Here is a 15,954-nt window from a genome sequence, read left to right as displayed (position 1 = left end):
TTATCAATATTCATTATGCAGATAAGGCTTTGGACTACTCCCCCTGAGGAGATGCTGGAATTGGTTAAAGCCTTGACTGACAAACTGACCCACAAACTGAAGCTGCCTCTGGAATTGCTGAACGTGCCCATTTGTCAACAAAAGAGAGGCTCATCTTCTACCTCCTTATTCTGCTTAACTTTTAGCATCATTCAGCTGCATTCCCCCACTTGAGGAAAGTAAATGCCTCTAGCATCCTGGACATTTTCTCTACTTTGCCTGGAAAAAAGTGTTCCAGTTTTAAATGCATGTATACATATTCATGGGGGAAAGGCTGGACAAGGAAAAGCCCCAGTGTGCCAGTATCACATATGCATGGGAAAGCAATAGTCAGTAATGGTCACTTTACCACGGAGGCAGTTAGGGAGATGGTTGCTGCAATTTCATAGTAGGTTGTCCACTCAGAGGTCATCGTTGATGGGTTGAAGTAAAACATTTCTACAACATATTTCCTGAACACGCCAAGAAAAGGTCTGTTCCAGCTCAGAACTACAGCAGTAGGTCCCAAAGGGTAAAGCGTCAGATCCTTTATTCCAGTGGGCACTACAAACCAGAAATCGTGGTTAATAATGTTTTTTTGTTATTAATTACACTTAAAAAAAAATATATCTTTCATTAACTAAGTTCTGTCTGTTTCTGATTTGTTCCTGATTTGAATTCCTAACAACAACAACTTCCTTGTTTCTTATGTCTACTTTTTCCAAAATGACTAGAGGCTTCCATTGACTTTGAAAATCAGGCTGTTTAGGAGATATTTCAGGTTGAATTCTCAAAAACAAAAGCATCAAAAGCCACAATACTTTGGAAGATAAAGGCCACAAGAAGGAAACAGTTTTTATGTCTATCCTTCCTTCCCTGGGGAACCTAGAGGTGCTGTCATGAATTGCTATTCTTGCCTCATAGATGATGAAACTGGGAAAGAGAAGTCAAATGATTTGAAATATGTCACATAAGGGTCAAGTTCTGCAACCCTTACTTGTCTAGAAAGCAATCATTTTTCATGACTTCAGTGAGGCTACTTAAATAAGTACTTTGCTAGCATTTGCTGGGGTTGCAGTGCCCCAGCTATTGCATGCAGGGTCAAAGTCAAGAACACCCAGATTACTTCAGCCCATGTTGGCACGTGATTGCATTTCCTTTCAAAAATCGGTTGCCATTTACTTGATCTTTTTTTTCCTTTCCATAAACTGTTAATACTCACAGAGTTAGAGTGAAGGTTATGATAAATACATGCAGAACTGAATACTTTTAAAGTGTATTTTACTGTATTTCCGCTTCATTCATCATTAACCATCACTGATAATTTCACAGAACAGTTTGTTTTGCATTTCTACTATTTTAATATCAAATTCAATATTCTGTAATGAAATGAAAACTCGTACAACTGTTGTTTTACTTCAGAAAATATCCTCTTTATAATTAGAAACCTATGACACACTCTATTTAGAAATTGATTGCCATTTCTAGTTGAATAAGAACTGCTCATGATTGTGATGAGGCAGAGAAGTGGAGAAAATGAGGAAAGTTATTTATTTTGGGAATATATGGTTTCACTTTCCCAAATGAAAATAGAAACTTACAGATTTCTGAAGTAAATACAGGGAGAAATAAAATCCAAAGCTTTTCTAAAAATTGTTCAATGGTACAGTTTTTAATAATAAGGTTATATATTTACTAACTTACCTTTTTTGTTTTTTTTACTGAACTATATTGTATTATCTTTTCAAATTTTTATTTGGACCCAGCTTATGTAAATACTTGAGCAGATTGCCTAAAATGAAAAGGCTCTCACCATATTTACTAGTCCACATATCTACTTTTATTTACAGAATTCACCTCTTAACAGGTTAACTTTTTTTGCTTGTTTTCTGTTTTGCTTTCTTCCCCACATCACAGAGAAGAAGTAGAGTGACAAATACTGAAGATCTCTAATTTTCAGCCACCTGCTCTCCCACAAGGCAAACCATTTGTCAAAAGGAGAAGCTGTGAGACTAAAGGTTAAATATTTCTCTGTAAATGTAATTCTATACTCTGGATCTTTCTCTTTGCCCTTTCTCATTACATTTTGTTAAAGTGATAACCTTAAAAAAATAAATGACACTGCAGCTAAAAGATACTAAACCCTATCCTAAGTCACTCTTTAGTTCGGAGCTTGATGGAATCTCGAATTACAGGCACAGGGAGAGAAGCTCTGCATGTAGGTCATGTAACCACATTCTTGAAAATGTCACTCTCATTCTTAAAGGGTTCTTTTTATCTTCAAATCTCCAAGCAGAGAACACTGAGATACATGGCTTAACTCAAGAAAATCAGGTTTGGTGATGGTCATAGTACTGGAGAAGATAATCCAGTTCTCTTGACTTTTAGCACCATGGCCTTCAGACTGGATCACATTACATTCTTCATAAAGCACATTTGCTACAAATGTCTTAACAGCAGTCTCATACATTTCACGAGACAGTAGGAGTGGTTCCCCTCTAAGAGGTGCCCACACTTCTTAACTGGTCACAGACTAACTGCAGCTTAGGCTGGCCATACCTAAGTGAGGTGACTCCCACCGTAAATGACAGAGCACGAGCACTGTTAGAGATGAACATATATGTGGCCAAAAGTGAAGATAGTTCCTTACATAGGGTCCTGTGTATGTGAATCCATAATTTTTGTCTAGTTAGGTTTTGTAATAATCTATTGTCTAAATATGAAATATCCATCTCTCGCCGAAGGAGCTTTTCCCCACCTTGTTAATGAGCTAGACAACACAAGAAAAACAAATACTCTCAATAAGAGTTCATTACATTTGAAATAACCAACGTGACAATTTTTTCTGTACTCCTTCATGGGCTTCACAGCTTAATAAATATACTACGTATATTAGGGAAAAGGGAAAAAAAAAGGGAAAAGGGAAAAAAAAAGGGAAAAGGGAAAAAAAAAGGGAAAAGGGAAAAAAAAAGGGAAAAGGGAAAAAAAAAGGGAAAAGGGAAAAAAAGGGAAAAGGGAAAAAAAGGGAAAAGGGAAAAAAAGGGAAAAGGGAAAAAAAGGGAAAAGGGAAAAAAAGGGAAAAGGGAAAAAAAGGGAAAAGGGAAAAAAAGGGAAAAGGGAAACATTTCAAACAGTAAATACAGGACTTGCCAATGGAAAATGTAACAGGATCAGAAGGTGGTCCAACCAATGGTCCTTTCCGTAAGTAAACCACAACTTGGTACTGGGCACCAGGAACAAGATTCTCAATGAGGCTGCTGCTTGAATTCACCTAAGAGTGTGGGAACACATCAGATGTGAAGTATTTATTTGGTCAGTTAAAAGAATATTGAGGCTGTAGTTGAACTGCTTCAGTTAACTGAAGGCATGATGTGCCAGTGGCTAAAACCCTATTCAATTAAGCCCAAAATGACAAAACTCTGACAGTGGTCAGGACTGGATTCACAAATGATCTGGCTCAGAGAATCACACTTACGTTGCTGTGTAAGGTCTGCTGTGACACCGCAGACCCACTTGAGCCACTCTCTCCTAGTGCCAAGGCTTATTGAAATATTCAGGCTATATTATCCATATACATGTGATATTATCCAGGCTAGAGTATTTAGACAGTGTATTTTCAATAAAAGCCTGAGGTTTTTCATCAGACATCCAATTCATCTGCAGCTATGTAAACAAGCAGTGTTATGGGAAATCTGTCTTCTAAATGCAAGTGTTAAATGACCGAATGCTGAAATCAGGGAGGAATTACTCTCTTTTGCCTCTTTTGCACAGCACTACAAAAACTGATGAAGAGACCTTCTGATTTTTCTTTTCTGATTGAAACACTGGCATTCAAACTGCTGCTGTGGCACCCCAGGTATTGGCCAGAGCTAGAGTAAGAGTACCTAACCAGGTGATCCCTGGTCTGGTACAGTATGAAAACTCTTCTGAAGAGACAGCTAGGAGTTTTGAGGAAGAGACGTCATGCACTCCTTCTAGAAATGCAGGATGATATTTCCTACTAATATTTTCTCTGCAACATTTCCACAATATGTATCACAGTCACATTTGATTTACACTGATGTATTTATGTGCATCACAGTAAGCACAGGTTTAGTGAGGAATGGAATTTGTCTTTAACAGCTGCTTTCAAGAGCTAATCACTGAATTCATGCATGATTGTAGAAATGAGTAGAACTCTGCACTGAATTTTGCCCTTTTCAGCTTGTCAAGGAGAATTCAAACCAACAGCCATTAATAATCCCAGGTATAATAATCTGATAAAATTTGATTAGAGGCAGTATGAATATCTGTAGTGATAAAAAGAAACAAATAACTACGTAGACCTTTCAACTACTTTCAAGGAACACATTTACTTTTACAGATATCTTGTTTATCCACAGATTGGCTCTAGGTGTTTGCATTTGAGTTTGTAGATGAATCCTGTAATATTTACTTTAATCATATATGTATATACTTGCTATCCATGGCTTATAATCATCTATTATATTGCTTTGCTTCCTGATTAGATGAATGCATTTTTAATAAATGGAAGGAATATAACTCAAGGAGATTACAAACTGGTTCTGAGAAACAATTCTCAAATTGTCTTCAAAAGACACTTCCCAATGTGCAAGTGCATGGCTATTATTGAAATAAAACAATATATTTTGACAAAGCTCCATATAAAAATAGATTTTTAAAGGATGCAGAACTCCCTGTACTACGTAATTTATCAGGCTAATCACAAAGTTGAAGGAGGTGGAGATTCACAGGGACCACTGGCTCTGTTCTCCCATTCCCGTGGGTGTGCTGAGGGTGCAGTACATGGCAACACTGCAGCCATTTTCGGGCTCCTTAGTCACACGTGCTTAAGGAGTTAGACAGAAGTTGTCACGCTGCTCAGAAAAGCAACTTGTCAGCATCATGGGAAGGAAACAGATGTGGACTAAAACCTCTTTCTAATTGAAGCCATGTGGCACTGATCCATCAGAATCATAGGACCTGACCTGGGGTTGCACTCACCACGGGTTTCAGGTAATATAAAACTGCCTTATTTTGAGTTTCAGGACTCCTGATCATCATAAACATGTCCCATATGGCAGCCCTAAAGAATTGCCCATCGTTATCACAGGTGGTCTGGATTATTATTTACTCCCCAGTTTTTAAATCTCTTCTGTGGTTGAAAAGAAAAGATGACTTCTGATGAACCCACTCTTCCAGAACGTTTAGGCTCAGGTTCTGTATTCATATGTAGGAAATCTAAGAAATAATTTATGCAAGTCAAATGATAATCATGAATGTGATAACTTTTCTTAACAAACAACATGATTGTAGCATATGCCTGAGTGTTATTATGATATTGCACCATTTCTCACTGCCACAACCATGTCTCCAAGGGTGTAACATAACTCAAAAGCTTGAACAAAGAATTGGACACAGCCAGTGCAGCAAAAATACAGTTTTAAAACTAACATGGTTTAGTGCATGCTGTCATTCCTGTATGCTGTGCTCTGCCCTCCACTCTGTAACTCTCTTTACTCTGCAAGACAGAGCATCTCCCACTGTACTCTGCAGGCCTTAGCTTGATGGGGCCCTGGGCATTGTGATAACAAACAGCAGGATGATAAGCAATTTTTTCCTGTGCTTGAACAGGTTCCACCCTCTGCCTCTTACCTCTGTGCAGTAATGTTTTTCAAGCCTTTGACTTTCCTTTTGCTTCTGACATGTCAGGGAGACCACAGACACAATTGTGCTGTTGCCACCACTCTCTTGTGAGGCTGTCCAGGATGTCAGGGCAGTAGTGGAGCTGAGCACTGTCACTGTCACATGCTGGGGCTTTTCCGTGAGCTCTTCTATCCATTCACCTGTGGGGCCTGGGACATGCCAAAAAGCATGTGTGAGCAAGCCACTCTACACATTTAAGGCACTCATGTTAAAACATCCTTCTTTCACAAGATTACTTACTACTAGGGATGAGGCTGGACTGATGGCTGTCCATCTCCACAAAGCAAAGATGGGAAACAGCCTGCAGTCATTGCAATTTCACTTGCAGCAGAGCAGGAGATGACAAGAGAAACATAAGTGTTTTGAAAATTTGATTACAGTATTCTCTGTTGCTTACCAGAAACCACCCAGCAATATCAGTTGTGCTCCAATGGAATATTTCAAACCCAGTGATATCCAATAATGTACAGATCCATTACAAATAAGGATAAGCACACTTTTTTTTTTCCCCTTCTACACCCACCAAAATACCCAAGTGCACCATGTCCCTGAAGTATGAAAATTGAGTTCACAGAAATTACCATAGTGAAAAACCTCATTATCCATCAGGCTATTTGAAGCACTTGTTCATATATATATATATATATATATATATATATATATATATATATATAAATAAATAAAAGAGCAATTTGGAAAATAACTTTAGCTAGACTTGGTCAAATTTCATGACAATTGTGAGCTTTTCTTTTCAGTTTTAAGTGACGCTTTTGACAGCTCTTTCCTTGACATTCTTCCTTTTCTCCACACAATTCTAATAGTACTTTAGGTTTATTGAGAAAATAAAACAAATGCCGGAGCAAGAATTTTGTGTAAGATCAGCCTATAATATTTGACAATCCAAACTGCCATTTGGGTCCAACAAAAATGTTGAGTAACACGAGCCAGTAATTCAACAGGATGATTCACTGACTGAATGCTACAAGGATAAGGCTGAAGCTGTGAGCAAAATTTATTCATGAGAGCAGACCCACACCAACTCTGGCAAAAAGAGGAATTTGATCATTAGATTAGTCTCTGTGGATATACGTGTAGCTGTTTCTATTCAGAAATTGTTTCAACATTGGCAATAAGGCAACTAAGCTCTCTTATGTCAGGGCTCCATCCTCATATCAGGGCCCAAAGATGTAGTCACCATACAAGGCTAATAAAGAGGAACAGAAAACCAATTTCACCTTAAGAGTACTTGTGCATATCTCAGATTTGACATACTGTCAGTAATCCATATAAAATCTACCTAAGATACTAAGGTTCTTGAGTTAGTCAGAATAAATAGGTCAACTATCAAGAATCTTCATGTGGGTCTAAAAGCCCACAAACCTAACAGACATACTTCATCAAAATAAATAAATAACGCGAAAAAAGGAACATACTCATGTATTACATGTAACACAAAAATAGTCATTACATTCCTGTTAACAACTTAATACTTTATAACCAATGAAATTCAAGTTCATCCTTAATCTAGCAATTCATATAGCTATACTTTTCGATTAACTTTTTCTCATTTTCCGAGAGGTTGCTGTCCCTAGTTGATAAACTTCATGGAGGACACATTGTATGTTGCTTAATAGAAATGAATCACACTTTTTAAGATGGAATAATATTTGGTATTAATAGAAATGCTGCATTATTAATGTATACTTGGATTTATTTATATACTTTTATATACTTCAATGTTTTCATATAATGAAGATGCCTACTAACTACTGGTAAAGAAAATCAGAATACAGAGAAATTACAGCACCAGAGACCGTTTCTCTCATGAGCTGCTTACTTTCTTTGTCTTCCAAACACAGTTTTTTTCAACTGTAAAGCTGTTAAAAATATAGGAGCAATAGAGGAATTCAGTTACACGCAGTTAACCATTATGATGAATTTAAGCTTAAATAGTATTTGTAAACGTTATGAGCTACTTAACACATTTTTTATTAGTACTTAAATACTTAAGTATATTTCCTTTTGATATGAGTATTTCTGTGAGCCTCAGCAACCATGTCCTGCTGCAGCATCCATGATGTGGGGGAGACACTACCCTCTTGCATGCAAAACTGTGTAGTGCTGCAAGCTGTTTTCACTTTATGGGCACTCTGTAGGCTATATTTACTCCCCCTTGTACTACAAGACACTGTATATGTGTGTTGACTGATATACTTATTCAGGCTTCTCATTCCCTTGTTTCTTCAAAGATGACCACAGCCTTCAGAAGGACAATAGTCTGAATTCACCTACACCTGTCTCACGTGTTGATCTAATCGTCAATATTGATCTTAGTTTACTAAGTACTTTATTATGACTGTGTCTTTAACTAAATCTTCAGTTGGGAAACCCTGGAATCCTATAGGGAAAAAATAAATTACTACTTCTCCTCTGAATTTAGCAGGCTGAACTATTTCATCTACCTTAATTTGCCCTGTGTGCTCTCAGAGACCATTTAATTTCAGAGTTCAGTGTTTAATTGTGCAATTCCCACACTCTCAACCTGAGAAGCCCTTCATCTGTAACACAGTACACACAGCCTCCAGGAGTAAGGTAGTTAACTATTTTCAAGAATCTCTACAACCACTGATTTAATTCTGTGAAATAAATCCTCTTTTTAGAAGATGCAAAAGGAGACTCTGTTTTGGAAGAGACTGGACTTTTCTGATACTGCAGCAGATGCCACAGCTGCTACAGTGTGTTAGTGGTCAAACTCCCTGTGCATTAATATTATGTTGGTCTGGGAGATACAGATTAATTGAGATACTTACTGATGTAAAAGCTGAGTGTTTTTGCTGATTGACTTCCCCGAACTTCACAAGAGCCAGAGGAGCTAAATGTTGTTACAGACAACTTATATTTTCCGGGTTCTTTCAGTTCAGCAACAAATTTGTGAGTGTCCTCACTTACTGTCAGAAATTCCGTGGAGTTCTCTAAATCAAGGGGGGAAAATAGCATGGATTAATTGAAATTTGAGAGGTTCCAGCTACTGAGAAAATTATTTATATCAGAAACGCTAATACAGTTTCTGCTGTGGGATCAAAAGGTATCCAAAAGGACTGGATTTATGTGGGTATTTTTATTTTTTGCTATCAGCACAATAGTAATTAATGACCAAGACTGCAGTATAAGTGTACAGGAAAAATAAGCCCAGACCAAAATTTCATTCAATAGTAGGGATGATAAAATAGGGTTGCCGTGGCTGTGCAAGTGAAAATGAGCTTCCAATTTTCTGTCTATTGCCTTCTTATTCTGCCAAAAAATGTATTAGCCCTAAGTGTGGGGAATCTTAAGAAAACTGCTTGTCAGGAAATAAAATTCATTTGGAGAAAAAAGATTCTAAAACAGGAAGTCTGTTACACAGCTATTCTATTGTAGCTCCACCACTTGAAAAGTCTCTCCATTCTCCACCACAGCTTCTTTGTGGTCTAAAGAATACGTTCAGTTGCTGTCCTCTGAGACAACTGTTAATCTGACTGTAGAATGACTTTTCTCTGTTCTCCTCCATTCAAGATCCCCCTGAGAACCTTTCTCAGCGGCTGACGAAGATACATAATATAATGTACCTTCTTCATCTCAAATTTCTATCAGCTTGTTTCTCTTTTCTCTGATACCAGAATGGATTTACAATAACTGCAGTGTAAACAGTGCAACAACATGCACACCAGGATAAATCTTGTTTCACAAAAGAGAATTGCAAACCATGATTTACCCCTCCTCCCTTACTTTTTGAAGCCCAGTCAGAAATACACACTATTCAATGCAAGAAACTTCTTGAGAAACACGAGAGATCTAATAAAGTCCTCTGAGACACAGTACTAGGTAATTAATAATTTGTAGAAAAGACAAACCCTCCAATGGAATTATAGAAATGGGTTATGAGAAGGGTATAAGGCTGTGATTTACCTTCCCTTTCAATATTGATATGGAAACCATCAAAGGCAGTTGGCGGCTTCGGTGGTAACCAAGTTAGCACCATTTGTACAGGAAGGAAAGGGGCAGGCTCTGGTGTGAGTTTTCCAGATGTGTTGACTTCATTGACCTCGTAATCACTGGGAACTGCATTGACAAACTCCTCTCCACCCTCTGATGATTCAGCTTCGTTAGGCCACCAATGTGGCTGTGACGTGGCTTCATACTCAGTGCTGTTAGAGCGGTAATCTGGCCAGGCTGCAGATGTGTTCACTGCTGGAATTACAGGTGGCTCACCAGAAAAACGGCTAAGCTTTTCTTTGCCTATGATTTTTTGTGGTTCCATGAATGGTTCTTCAGGAAAATTCCCACTGTGCTCTTCCCAGTTGTTTCTGTTGATTGGCACAATCTGAACAGAAATGTTTCGAGGTGGGTAAGGAACTAAAAGAGAAGCAAGGGTTAATCTTTTAATAGGTATGTTCTGTGTACCTTTACGATATGTTAATTCCCTAGGGAAATATTGTTTGCAGAAAACCATTGTATCTAGGGATATTTTGAAATGACCTATTCTTATTAAGACTCTTCCTTCTCTTACAAAAATTTATACCAGAAAAGACTCTGGTGGAATCATGCTTAGTGTAAATTCATAGAAAAAGTCAGTACTTTTTATAACAGGATGTAGAATACACATGAAATCACAGTAAATCAGACTTCAGTGCTACTACAGCAGCAATACTACTTAAGTGTGAATTTGAAAGTGTGGATTTTCATGTATTATGTCTCCCGCAATCTTACGATCATGGGAAAAATACCTCTGCAGAAATGAATTGAAAAGCACCTGCACAACTAGCATATGGCATAGCTCATATTTCAAAAGTATGACCTTCACGTTGCCATAGGGCTTTTCATATGCTTTTAGCAGCCACCTTTTCACAAGTATTAAAGATCAGTTTAAATTTCAATATTTGTGAAAGCTTGATCTCAAATTTTGGTTTCCAGAAGACAAGGTTCTAGCTTGCAAAGTTATTTCTACTTATGGCAGCAGGCATTGTAGAAATGATCACACAGAGCACTGTGTCTGACTCACTGTAATTGCTTGCCTATATGCCCTTAACTTGTGATAAACGTGAGTAGCCTATGCAAGGATTTTGTATGATACATTTTAAGCTGGCACCTTAAAACATACCAATTTGTTCATCTCCTCCTGTCCCAGCCACAGCCACCGATACAAAAACTGACACGACAATCTGATTGCATTTCATGTGCAGAATGAGGGATAGGAAGGCAGCAGGAAAGAAGAAAATATAATCCTGTGGGTTGCATTCTTAAGGTTCAGTATCTCAATAACTACCTTTAGGATCCTCGAGACATAACTCAGCTGGCATCAGTTGGCTTTGCTCTGTACAAACCTATGGACCAACATCAGTGTATTCATCTGAAGATTTGGCCTTTTAATTTTACCACTGGTTCATTTCACTTTGGACCCTGGAAAATGTCTATGCTCCAACAGATTAGCTGGAAAGTTTGGGACAAGGTCCCAGGACCAAATTAAACTAGTTCTGGAAACTGAACAAATGCAATTTTCAGCTTTTGCAACATTGCTGTCTTGGAAATTAAAAGTTCATGCTTCAGGGCATAAACTGGCTGCCAAGTGGGGTGACTGTGACATTCTTCTCCATGACAGAAGACTGCACAATGAGGAAGCCATTCTCCAGCAGTATTGCTATGATTCACTGCAAGAGGAGACAGACTGAAATAGCTAGATCAATAGTATGCTTGGTGTGGCATTCTTGTGGTTTAAAAATTAATTCTGAACATAAGGCTGAGGTTGTCTCACGTAGAGCAGAATTTATGCCCTAAGAAACCAGCTTTATAGTAGAAACATTCATACAAATTTCCCTTTGTACTGTATTGCACACATAAACGTGCCTCCCCAATACCAGCCACAGCTCCCATGCTCCTGGCCAAGAGTAGATCCCATGGTTGATTGCAGTGAGGGGGGTCTGGGTGGGAACAATCTCCTCCCATGGCAGAAAGAAAAGCAGACACACAGACTTGGATCAAATGGTACACAACCATTTTCTTCACCTGTTCTGTGCTGCTTGGGCTCATGCCTGACTCCACTGTATTCCACTAGCGTGCTTTTGTTGAAGGTCGCTTCGGATACCAACTGAAATGTGATGTTACTGTAGCATATTCCTGGCAGCCAGTGATTGAAAACTGTTTTACCTTTAAAGAAATCTGCAGAAGGTTTAAAAATAAAAGTTAAAAAAAAAATGAAAAAAGAGAAAAACGCATCAAATGTTCACTTTCTGATAATGCAGCTACACATGCTGAACTGGCAGTGTTTCAGATGTTTAAATGGTGCTCAGCCTGGTCTAAGACATGAAATTCTAATAATTCAGTTTGCCAATATTTTATTTGGCTGTCAAAGCCACTTTGCTACAAAAAAAAGCCCAGCAAGAGAAACATGAACTACATTTCACAGGAATGCAAACGGAATCTGGCAACCTGCTCCATGTGACACTGAACATCTCAAAGAGCATCTGACGGTTTCCACAGACCTTTAACTGTTGCACGCAAAAACCTCTTTGGTCTTTTGCTGACTGAGTTACAATATTCAGGGGTGATGCTCAAAGGGCAGCCCACAATGCAGCTGGGCACAAGCCTCAGTCCTGAGCGCTGAGCTCACGTCCAACATCAGTACATGTGTGAGCTGAAGAGAAGTTGCTTATTGCTATTTAGCAAAGGGAAGGAGTATGCTAGTTGATTAGCGAATCCCTTAACTCAGATTGACTTTTTTAATCTCTCAGCAGCTGCAGCAGTGGCATTACAGCCCCAGAAACTGTGTACTAGCTGGGAAAGACAAAAATTACTGCTAGTATAACCTTCGTTCTCTGGAAGAAGGTCACCTGTATTTAGTGCTATGATCCACCTGTATTTAGTGCTATGATCCAGAATCACCATTCTCAACTCCTGGCATTTCACAGTCATGCAAATGTGATTCTAGTCCCCCACCTCTGTACTGTAGTAAAGAGATATCAAAGTTTTCCAGCTTCCTTCTCGAGGTATCTCTCTCTGCTGACTCCACATAGGGCTTACAGTGACCAGGCTTCTACATCAGGATTCTTACACACCTAAAGTTCAATTCAGCACCTACTAGGTTGCTCAAAGAAATTTTACTGCCACCATGCAATACTTAACCAGGTGGGTTTTAGGTCCTGCAAGATATGTGATGCCTTTCTCACCTCTTAGGATACTTTCCATAGGACAGTCCCATTTACATCTTTCAGATAAATGCTATGCTTTAGATATACTGGAGGACAAAAGGGAGTTCAGATTTAAAAAAAATAAAAAAGAAAGCAGAATTTGCCATTGTTAGACTGTTTAGATGGTTGGTTTGATTGTTAAATCGTTTAGATTGACTGTCTAGATTGTTAGATCGGCTGCCCTAGGGTTAAATTGTTTTAAGAAGGATGAAATTGATAAAATGCAGCAGGGGTTTATTAGCTCAGGGACAACACAAAACAATACGGTACTATACAATAATATATAGCATAGTGCTACTAGCACTGCGTGACTTTACAGTGATAGAGAGGTACCAGGTTCAAACCCTTTGCCAGGAATCAAACATACTGAATGGCTTTCCCAGATCTGGTGCATCCCTGAGCACTGTCAGCTATTCACCAAAGAGAAATCTTGGCCGGAAGAAAGAAAATGGGAATGTTATTGATGCTTTCAACTGAGACAGAATGTAATCCAGGGATTTCAACAACTACATCTAGGAAGCCAAAGCATATCTCTGCCCTTCCTATTGAGTTTTTTGCCCCCCCCCCTATTTTTTTTGAGGGAGGCACTATACAGCTGCAGCAAACAAATAAAAAAAAAGTGGAAAGTTTTCATGTGTGCTTATTAAAAAAAAAAAAAGAAAAATGACCCAATCTTCATCCTCCTTGAAAATCCAAAAGAAAGGAAGCACCACTAAGACTGAGATGGGAAAGAGGTTTAAATCCAAACTGATCCACCAACTCCATTTGAATACTGATTTCTTAATTCATGATATAAAAGTTATTATATACAGCTTACCAGAAATATAAATCATTATAACCAGTACATGCCAAAACCACTGCTTCTACATTTCCAGTAGAGTTAACATTAAGTTTTAGTGGCATAGTTTCTTCCTACCTTTGTACAGCATTGTTCGGTAGTCTTTTCCTTCCCAATAGCTTATATTTACTCTGGTAAAAACATTGTACTTCTCTGGGTACTGAATTTCAAACAACACTCCTGTTTCTGGAGATGGTTTGTAATCATAGATAGAAACACTGCTCACAGGAAGGGGTTCTAAAGGATATACAAATAAAAGGAAAAAAAAAAAGAAGAAAGAAGCAGATTAATAGGCAAATATGAGTTCTTCACACATATACGCCCAAGAAAGAAATGGTTTTGCTAGGTATGGCACAGGGGCTCTTAAATCTCCCAGATGATATCTGGGGCTTCAGAGAGGTCTGGGGCAAAGCCACCTGAGACACCATCAAAGCCTAGGTTTGTATGTTCTCCCACAGAACATGTTCACTTGATGCTTATACTTTACCTGAAAAATGTCCCTATTTGCAGAGGAGTAGGCACAAAAACCAAGGTTGAAATCACAGTTATTGCTTAAGCACTCACAGTCATCACCCCAGCAAGACTTTCATCTTTAATTCTTGCCAATCAAGTAAAAGTGCCCTGACAAAAACAACAGAACACTTGAAATTGCTCATAATGTTGGCATAAATCTGAACTTTTAAAATTAGCTGAGAAGTTTATCAGTACAATGACCAGAGGAAAACATCTGAATGAAGATTTTCTATTTTTATACATATTAATTTATTTATTTCATGGGTAATCACACATTTCTACCATATCTGAGAGGCCCACTATCTCCAAAGTACTTATCCACACCAAACTTCTACAAAAATACAGTGGTGCCATGACTGTTCTTTTCAGATGAAAAGCTGAGGTACAGAGGATTAAAATGGTTTACTCACAGGTATGGGGAAAGCCTGCACACAGAAGGGAGATAAGTACAGAACTGCCAATCTAGTGCTTTAAAATCTGACCTATGTGGTCTATGGAAAGTAGCCTGTGTCCTTTGATGTAGCATATAGATCAGTGTAGCTTCATCAGCTAAAGAAGGCTGTGTCAATTTACTGCAGCTGAGAGTCACTAAAAATATTTATTGTTACCAACAATAATAGAGTCACAGTTTTATTCAGCCTCCTTTATCCACAATAAATTAATGAATAAATAGCCTTCTGCTTGACGCTGTCATCAGCAAGGAAGAAATGATAGCAACTATATATTGGTTAAGAGGGCCAAGCAGATATTCAAAACAGGGTTATAGTTTTAGACAGAATTTGTCATATTAACATATTTTAATAGAGGTAAGTTATGCTCAACTGTCAGTTATTATGCCCAGATCTTTTTCAGTATTATCATGTTGATTTAGTTCTTGCACACTGTAGAGAACAGATTGAAAAAATTCAAACTGTTCATTAGCATGGTCTTACTACACACTTTTGGGACACATTTGAGTACAAAGTTCTGTTTCAGTAGACCCTGGAGAAAAACTAATAAAACAAATTTCCCCAAAGAGCACACAGTCATGACAGACGAGAGAAAAGGTAGACGAAAAGGACAGCAGTATCAGCTTCAAAAGCGGAATTATCCCACAGAAGGTTCAATAGGTTAATCATAGGTGGAAAAGCAACCTGTAGTGTAAGCAAAAATTAAATCTCATTTACTAGCACAGTATTTTCACCAAACCACTAAATTTCCATTTGTAATGAGAAGTGAAGAAAAAACAATTAAAAACAAAAGCAATAGATACAAAAAAAAAAATCTCTCCCCAGGTCTTAACAAGAAGTTGCGTTGTCATTTTCAACTTTGTCAGAGCGCGGGAATATGACATTGTGTAGCTTTTAATTTATGTCTCATGGTAAAGATTTTTTTGTTAGTTTCAGATAAATATCAGCATATTTGTATGTTAACCACTGACAAATAGAAACTCCAAAGCTCATGGATACCAACAGGCACTGCAATGACAGAATCTGTGAAAATTTTGCTGACAATTTGTGATAGCCTAGAAATAAATGGGAGTAAAGCAGATCACAGGAAACAAAGCCTACCCTTTTCTTTCTGCTGAGTCTTTTCCCATTACTTATTCTGAAATAAACAGTCGATCTGAAAATCCACATGACCAGACGCTTCATATCACAGCTCACGCAGCACATGATA

At 38.1% G+C, this 15,954-nt stretch overlaps 1 protein-coding gene across 10 annotated transcripts in view; it reads right to left on the bottom strand.

Moving 5' to 3' along the window:
- The window catches only part of PTPRO (protein tyrosine phosphatase receptor type O), a 156,004-nt gene that overhangs the window by 44,082 nt on the left and 95,968 nt on the right, over positions 1–15,954 (bottom strand). For all 10 annotated transcript variants that reach the window (XM_080562121.1, XM_080562124.1, XM_080562129.1 and 7 more), the window contains 7 exons: positions 13,861–14,019; positions 11,764–11,916; positions 9,670–10,116; positions 8,535–8,696; positions 5,674–5,873; positions 3,169–3,289; positions 389–582 (listed from right to left, as the gene is read on the bottom strand). In XM_080562121.1, the coding sequence (XP_080418247.1) occupies positions 389–582; positions 3,169–3,289; positions 5,674–5,873; positions 8,535–8,696; positions 9,670–10,116; positions 11,764–11,916; positions 13,861–14,019 (1,436 nt within the window). The remainder of the gene's footprint in view (positions 1–388; positions 583–3,168; positions 3,290–5,673; positions 5,874–8,534; positions 8,697–9,669; positions 10,117–11,763; positions 11,917–13,860; positions 14,020–15,954) is intronic.

Source organism: Anser brachyrhynchus (assembly GCF_964034855.1).
Source record: "Anser brachyrhynchus genome assembly, chromosome: 1".
NCBI lineage: Eukaryota > Metazoa > Chordata > Aves > Anseriformes > Anatidae > Anser > Anser brachyrhynchus.
This window is presented reverse-complemented; position numbering and strand designations above follow the sequence as displayed.